At 36.1% G+C, this 9,185-nt stretch overlaps 1 protein-coding gene across 1 annotated transcript in view; it reads left to right on the forward strand.

The window, feature by feature from the left end:
- Nucleotides 1-9,166, forward strand: part of LOC111388316 (DELLA protein RGL2-like) — a 14,211-nt gene extending 5,045 nt beyond the window's left edge. The window contains exon 2 of the mRNA XM_023012995.1: nt 5,933-9,166. Within this exon, the coding sequence (XP_022868763.1) occupies nt 7,893-8,429 (537 nt within the window). The 5' untranslated portion in view covers nt 5,933-7,892 and the 3' untranslated portion in view covers nt 8,430-9,166. The remainder of the gene's footprint in view (nt 1-5,932) is intronic.
- Nucleotides 9,167-9,185: the final 19 nt, after the last annotated feature.

Raw genomic sequence — 9,185 nt, forward strand, 5'->3', positions numbered from 1 at the left:
TGACATTTTGTGTAATAATAATTATTTGACGAACACACAATCACGTGATGTACAATGAATGTATTTTGTGTTTTGCACAATATATGTGTTTGTGACCTATGTGACCTTGTATTCAAATGAGTTGTGACCTTGTGTACAAAGAAGTTGTGCTGGAAATTTGCGTTTGTGACCTATGTGTAACAATAAGTTCTACGACAAATTTATAATTACACTACAATACCCATGTTGTAATGCTTAGATCACAAAGTATTAGTCACAGGTCCCACATTTGTATTATTCGGATTATATAATTATGTCATTCAACTCACATATGCTTCATAGATCATTCTTCATAGGTCACATTACATTTTCAATTCGCCACAAGGTACTGTTAAAATCATTTAATGATGTCATTTAGGTCACATTTGATCCATCGATCATTCTTTATAGGTCACATTATATTTTGAATTCATCACATATTGCTGTAATTAGTTCACACATTCCTGATTCCATTACAGACTCGTATTGTAATGTTAGTGTCACATAATATCAGTCCGTGGATCACTTTTTGGTACTATTCAAATCATATAATGATGTTATTCAGGTTACAAATTATTTTAATGAATATCTACATAATGTTACATGCTATACCAAAGTTCATTTGCAATCGCTCGATGAATTAATAAAGAGATCATCATATAACTATACTTTCAAAATGGTTACAGTGAATTCTCAGTGTACTTCGTAGTTATTTACATTGTTTTTTTATTTGTTTTGACCTAATGGAACCAAGGTACTGCATTATCAGTATCGGTGGTTGTGACCGTTTTCATCACAACGTCCACATTTCACTATCATTTTTACTTTAGATGATGATCGCTTCCTCTTTTCATTAGGTCTTCCTGAACTTCTTTTCTGGTTAGTTGCCAATACATTGATGTCTTAAGCCTTATGAATCGTGAGTCTATTCGATCACTAGATTGTTGTTTAGGTAAATTATTGGAGGAGGAGCAGAGTCTTATCACTTGTAATTCTTTGGAATAGCAGCTGAATCATGTAGCATCGGCTCCTATTGCTTATGTGCTAAAGGAAAATTCAAGTCTCGATATATGTTTGGTGTGCAGTGTTATAGCTATAAAGGATTTGATTACATGACTCTTCAGTGTCCCAGAAAAATTTGCAATTATTGAGAGAAGTCTGGCCATGATATTAAGGAGTGTCCCACTGGTCCTTCACGCAAGATTGGAGCAAATTATATTGCTGCCGCCACTTTAGCCTCTAGTTCTACTTCACCACTTGCTCCTGTTCAAGTTCCAGCGTCTCCCAACTCTTGCTAGACTCCCATAACTCTTGAAATTGTTCAACAAATGGTTATCTCTGCTTTGTCTGCTTTGGGAGTCTCAGGAAATAGACCATCTATTTGTTCTTCTTGGTTATTAGACTCAGACCGCAAGACTTGCGATCCTCTGTTGCTTAGTAACCTTAGACCATATACTGGACCTTTCAATATGCACATTGCTGATGGTAACACCCTTCCTATTTCAGCCGTGGGGGATATATCACCAAATTTGTCTAACGTTTTAGTCTCTCCTGATTTACCAACTAATTTTTGATCTGTTAAGCAACTTGTTGATAATAATTGTCCTATTTTTTCTTCTTCTTCTATATGTCATGTATAGGATCAGGTGTTTAGAAAGACAATCGTGAAGGGGCCTAAAGAGGGACGTTTGTTTCCTATTTCACGCTTGTTCCATTTTTTTTTTCTTTTCTAATTCTACCACTTTAGCTATTTTTAATTAGCATAAAAAAATTGGGACATCCCAATTCAAATGTGCTGCAACACTTGTTAAACTCGGGTTTGCTTGGTAATAAAAATGTTGTTTCAATTATCTTTCTCGATTGTGCTTCATGTAAACTGACTAAAAGTAAAGTTCTACCATTCTTGTCTCGTGGTTCCCGTGCTTTACATATTTTCGATATTATTCATAGTGATGTATGGGGTGTTGCACTTGTAGTATCTCATGTTCATTATAAATACTTTGTTACTTTTATAGATGATTATGGTAGATTTGCATGGGTTTATTTTCTTCGTGCAAAGAGTGAGGTCTTCTCTGCTTTTCAATCCTTTCTTGCTCTCATTAGCAATCAATTTTCCTCATCGATCAAAGTCTTAAGATCCGATTCGGGAGGTGAATATATGTCTAGTACTTTTTAATCTTTCTTACAAATCAAAGGTATTATTTCTCAACGATCTTGCCCTTCTACCCCTCAACAAAACGGCATGGCAGAACACAAGAATCGTCACCTTCTTGATATGGTTAGAGCTCTTTTGATTGAATCTTCTGTTCCCTCCTATTTTCTGTGTGAAGCATTGTCTACACTGTGCATCTCATCAACCGATTACCTTCTCCCACTCTTAATAATGTTTCTCCATTTTTTAAAATCTTTGGTCATCATCGTACATATTCTCATCTCCGTCCTTTTGGGTGTGTATGTTTTGTTCATTTGCAATCACATGAAAAGGACAAAGCTTACCCCTCAATCTGTCAAGTGTGCCTTTCTAGGATATGGTGGATAGGGCTGGGCTAATCTCCCGAATCGAACCCGGACCGAACTGAACCGAACTCTATGGTTCTTGTCAAATTAAGTACCCGAATGGGTATTTGAATTGAAAACTGACAGGTACTGTTCGGTTCTTGGTTCTAGATCAAGAACTGAAAAATCTAATAAGAACCGAATTTTTCTAATTTTTTTTTATATTGAAAAAATCAAATTATTTTAATTTTAATTTTTTTAAACAAATTAACAAATTAACAATTTCTGAATTCAAATTTTTGGCCCAATAATTTGTTTCATTTCTAATTTTTTAATTTTTGGCCCAATTACCCATTTTATTGTTTCATTTCTTAGCCAAACAAAGATCCAACCCACTAAATAACCCTAAATATCTACATTAAACTGCATAACGCTGTCTTGACTCTCGCACTCACTCTCGCAGTTTCGCTGACATTTCAAAACCTATACAATCGTCGGCCGACACTGTGACCTCCAATCGAAGCTGTTTCCTCTGCCGATCGAAGTTTTGACCGTAGCGATCATTTGAACAAGGTAATCTATTAGTCTTTGACATTCCAAAACCATTGAATATGTTATTAGTTATATTTATATAATGTTGTTATAAATGTTAAAAAATTTAATTATAGTACGGAACCTAACCTAACCGAACCGAACTGAACCGAATGGAACCGAACCCAAATGGTTCCATAATTATATTTGGACCCGACGGTTCTATTTACTAGATACTCGAAAATTTTGGTTCGGTTTGATTCTAAAGAGAATCGGACCGAATCGACCCGCGTCTACCTCTAATGGTGGGACTAAAAAATGGTACGTCTGTTATGATCCTACATCGCAACGAATTCAAATTTCTCGTAATGTTAAATTTTTCGAACCGGACCGAATCGATTCGCGCCTACCTCTAATGGTGGGACTCAAAAATGGTACGTCTGTTATGATCCTACATCGCAACGAATTCAAATTTCTCGTAATGTTAATTTTTTTTTGACAAACAATCATTCTTCTGTTCAAAAACTGTTGTTTTCCCTTGTGTTCTTTGTCTTACCTGATTTCCCTTTAGAACCATCTCGGTACAAACCCGGCTATGTTTACACTGCAGGGATGCTGTATCTATCACTAATCTAGATCTTCTTTCTTAGACGACGGTCCTTCCCAGCCCTTCTGATCCTCCAACTACGACGCCTGATGATTTGTCGCCTCCTGTCGCTCTTCGTCGTACTTCTCGTGTTTCTTGACCACTAGATAGGTATGGTTTTTCCACCTATAGTTCTATATCTACTACACTTAATTCGATTTCTATTTCTTCCTCCTATAGACAAGCTATGGAACATGAATGTTGGCAATAGGCGATGAAAGCAGAACTCGAGTCTGCACCTGATGATTTGTCGCCTCCTGTCGCTCTTCGTCGTACTTCTCGTGTTTCTTGACCACCAGATAGGTATGGTTTTTCCACCTATAGTTCTATATCTACTACACTTAATTCGATTTCTATTTCTTCCTCCTATAGACAAGCTATGGAACATGAATGTTGGCAATAGGCGATGAAAGCAGAACTCGAGGCTCTTGAGGCCAACTAGACCTGGGATTTTGTGCCATGTCCACAAACTGTGAAACCTATTGGCAGTAAATGGGTGTATTCCATTAAACTTCGTTCTGATGGTTCTCTTGAGTGCTATAAGGCTCGATTAGTTGCTTTGATTAGGAGAAGGTAGTGAAATATTATATATTGCCCTAAAGCAATCACTTATTCTAGATACATTAGAATCAAGTGCTCAATAGAAATGAAGTAGATCTTATAACACTTAGAATGCAAGCTTGCATCAAGAAAGGTTTACAAGGATCCTTTCCTCGAAGGCTTTGATCAGTAAATATAAAATTCCATAGATCAAAAATTCATGTCAAGTACACCAAGCATATCTGGGCAAACAAAGATCAAGTAACAAATACATGTACACCGGGCATACCTGGATTAACAAGATGAAATGATGTACCAATGACTGTTTAAGGACCTAAAAGGGTTGTTTTCTTGATCGATGACAGAAGAAAAATGGCATGGAGATTGGGAAATGTGGAAATGATTTTCATCTTCGGTGTGAGATTTGCTGCTGTTTTAGTTGTACTGCCTGTTCTTGCTGTGGCGTCATGGGTTGAGCATCAATGAGTATAGGGACTAGATTTTCCTTTTCTTCTTTGTAGTAGGTGGATGAATAACCAGGGGCCAGATGCTTATGAGAAGATGTGTAGGTGATAATGAGCATCAATGCATCTATTGATCTGCATTTCTCAACTTGTTTTTTGGCAGAACAACCATTTGATGTGCTGCATTTGTAATTAAGCCCAACAAAAATACGTCTGCATGTTGGAATTCAGGGGTTGTTGTTATGGACTAAACCTTAATCACTAACTCCAAAAGCAATAAAATTAGAAGCACGTAAAGCAACTGCATTACAATATTTTACGGGCTTTGTCTTTCTCATACCAAAAATACTCTCCATCTACCTTAAAACTCACTGTCGGGGTTTTCTGAAAGGCAAAGATCAGCAAAACTGAGGTTGTGCTTGAAGAAATTCACTTAAAATAAGCAATAAATAATTAATTATCTCTATTGTGGAGCTTAGAAGAAAAGCACAATGGTGAAGGAAAATAAACCTGGGATAAAAAAGATCCTTGGATTTTTACCCATATTTCATCCAAGACCAACAATCAGGAGGTGCTACACTTTTATCATTTTTCTTCCTAGTTTTACAGCCAGTACTACCCTCTTAGCCACTCCTAGAAAATCAAGAAATTTTGGAAGATCTTAAAGAACACGATTTAAGAATTCTTAGTGATTAAACAAGATATATGATTTTAGACCCAAAAAGACACATGTAAACATGAACATTTGAGTAGAATGAACTTTTTCTTGGATGCATGAGTTTCTGGTGGACTTAGAACTTGTAGAGCGAAGGGCATCCTCATCCATGACTTGTCTCACTTTTCTTCTTGGGTTTTTCATCATTGTATTTGCCAAATGAGAAGTGTTAAGAATATAGAGTTGCAGTGCGATTTTGACATTTTTCATTTGATAATTTATTATCTCCACCAAACATACTTCAAATATATCCAGTCCTCGTTTCTTCTCAAGGAAATAAAAATTTGAAATTCTCTGGAAATTTGTATGCTATCACCATCTTAATTCAGTGCACTCGGAAGTAGTAGATTTTTTTGCCATGGATGTTTAATCTACAGAGAAGACCTTTTAAATTAACAAATTAAATGAACCTGCCTTTTCACCTTGGTTATTATGAAAATATGCCGTTTTTTAAACTATTAATTGTAAAAATAATCGGAATAAAGAACACGTATTGATGAGTCCATTTTGATTGGCCTCCAGCCTACCCCATCTTCCATTGGGAAAATGTAAGACGAGAGACATTTTGTCGCTTACAAGGTAAGGTAATAAGCCAATTTATTGTTAATTCCGAGTATATAACTTTGTCATTTCTTGTTTATATAGCATGTATGTATGTACGTACTTCATTCTGTCAGTATGAATTCATGCTTAATGTGAAAGTTAAAAGAGATGTGAGAACCCAAAAATGGATCCATATAATTCTTGAATTCTTATCAATCAGCACAATCATATATGAGGACACGTGACTTAATCTAGAAGAAACGAAGAAAAAGAAAGAGAACGATTGGTCAGAGAAAGGAAACAGAAATTTCTGGAGAATTAGTTCAACGTAGTACAAGTAGACAAAGCTCATGACCTATTTATGAAAGTTCCATTATGGAAAAATAGATAATGAATTTGATATGTACATATTAAAGATTATATGAATAAATTTCTTTTCCTATTCTCATATCAGAATATTTCATAGTTGCTCTATGAGTATTTCTTGTTCCCTAATCGCGCCCCATCTGTCTTCATTTGTTACCCTCTATTTGTCTGTTCTTTCTTTCTTCAAATCATATTTTTCTTTAATTAATTACATACTATTGTCCTATTTACTTGGCCGAACTTGTTCGTGGATTAAAATATATGAAATGGCCTAGATGATTGCCTTTATTTAAACTAATGCATTTGTCCCTGCAATGGACACATCAACTTTATCTTCAGTTTCTTCCTCTGAGGTGAAGGAAATACATAAAGAGAATTCTTTGTAGTATGCCACTTACATTGGTTGGAGATAGCTTGATTAATGATCACTGAGTGTCTGATAATAGTGTGTGTGTGTGTGTGTGTGTGTGTGTGTGTGTGACTGCGAATGGCGGAAACATTGTTCTCCTCATTTCATTTCAGTGAGTCATCAGGTCTGGAAAAGAGGCAGCATTACCAAGAGTCAACAAGATCCATTGTTTGATATGGAAGATTGTGAATTTATGGATTTGTTTTCTTCTATTTATGGCTCTTGTCAAGAGAATACCATGGAGGAGAAATCTCAATTGTTTTGAAATCAACAACCAGATAATTGTAAGCAGAATGACCACATGATCATGCCCTTTGAAGTTCAATCACAAGTTTTAGAACTTGGGAAATCCCTTAAGGATAAGGCATTTTCATTTTCCTCATCATCAGTGGAGCTCCAGCCCCATTACGAAAGAGGTCTCAAAAAAACAAGTGAAGAGACTTTCAATAATTTGAGAAGTGAGAATAATGTAGTTGGCTAGAAATTAACGATGGAGGAAATTCTGAGGGTGGCTAGAGAAAGGTTTATCCAATTTTCTATCGACAAGGAAGATGGTATTTCCATGTTTATCCACCCTTACGGCTCCTTTCTCAGGCCTTTCCATAGACGAAGCAAGGGATATGGAACTTGTATATCTTCTCCTTGTAGCTGCAGAAAATGTGGGCTATCAACATTTTGACTTTGCAAGTAAAATGATTACTCGTTGCCTCTTGATGGTGTCTGATTCAGGCACTCCAATCCAACGCATTACCTATTATTTTGCAATAGCTATTTGAGAGAGAATGCATAGAGAAATTGGGAGAATCATGACTGAGAAAACAAAGCAACCAGTGAACACCGTAAAGAGCCTTGCTTTTCGTGGCATCCCACAAAGAACTGCCCTTCACACAAGTGATGCAATTTGCTGGAATACAAAGCATAATTGAAAATCTGAGAACAAATAGCAAGATTCATTTGATTGATCTTCAAATAAGAAGTGGAATTCAATGGACAGCCTTGATGTAAGGACTTTCAGAGCGGCTTGAGCACTTGATCAAGCATCTTAAAATAACTGCAGTTGGAATAACTGATCAACATTATATTAAAGAAACTGGCCAGAGACTACTAAGCTTTGCCGAGTCCTTGAATTTGCCTTTCTCATTCAAGGCCGTATATCTTACAGACATGAGAAACTCCAAGGAAGATCTCTTAAATGTTGAAGCTAGTGAAACTGTGGTTGTTTACTCCTTTTTGATGTTGAGGTCAATGGTATCAAGACCCGATTGCGTAGAAAATGTAATGGGAGCAATAAGAAGGCTTAGGCCTGTCCTAGTGGTCGTAATTGAAGTAGAGGCAAATCATAATTCTCTTTCATTGGTGGATCGCTTCATTGAGGCATTCTTGTTTTATAGTGCTTATTTTGATTGCTTGGAGCGAAGCAATCAATACAGAATGAATCTTGAAGGGATTCTGAACACAGTTGCAATTGAGGGTCAGGAGAGAACCACTCGAAATGTAAAAAATGATGTGTGGAGGGCATTTTTTGAAAGATTTAGAATGATAGAAATTGAACTCAACGAGTCATCTTGGTATCAAGCTAATTTAGTTCTCAACTGGTTTGTATATGGAAGCTCCTGCACACTTGAACATAATGGGAAGGGAATGGTTGTTGGATGGAAAGGAACACCAATCCATTCCCTAACCTCTTGGAAATTCGCATAGAATAAGTGCCGAAGAAGAAATAAATGATTGAGGAAAAATAATATTATTGAAGGTAGTCAATAGGATGCTTAGGTGTTCAATTTATTATTTTGCCTTAATTCGGCGGTAGCAGGTAAAAATCGCTTTTGTTCCTTTGGCCCTTATAGCTTTGTCAGTACGTCCAATATGTCTGAATTTATCAACAAAATTGTAGTGAAAGTATGCTGACAGAAAACATTGTTGTTTACAAAATGATGGGAATGTATACAAAACAGCTGTTTGTCATCGTTTTTATAGTAATTTAATTTACATCCTGGTGTATTTAATTATTTCAGAATGAACTTCTCAAAATTTGTCACAATAATGGATTCACAGTTGTAGCTTGTCCTTTCATATATTATATTCTCAAACCTTACATCTTATTACTGTGGAAATCTTCCATTTCTAATTAAGGAAAATCATGTGTGTGGCCTAAAACTTCCATTAATCAATGATTTGCGCTTCCAATAATAAGGCTAGCCAATTTGGAATTTGCTGTGAATGGTCCATAATGCCTACAATTACGGAAAAGAATCGGTGATGGATCGAGCTTATAAAAGGAACATTGTTTGGGTCCCTAATGCCATTCTGTCTATTCTTTTATATTACACCATCATTCAGAAGCTGGAAGGAGGCATTAGAAGCTCTCAAACTCGTAGAACTGAAGCTACGTTTTCGGTTCCAAAAGGTTTTCATGTCAACAATGGCTAGAGGTAAATATATATATATATATATATA

This window comes from Olea europaea, unplaced genomic scaffold (assembly GCF_002742605.1).
Source record: "Olea europaea var. sylvestris unplaced genomic scaffold, O_europaea_v1 scaffold4864, whole genome shotgun sequence".
Lineage (NCBI taxonomy): Eukaryota > Viridiplantae > Streptophyta > Magnoliopsida > Lamiales > Oleaceae > Olea > Olea europaea.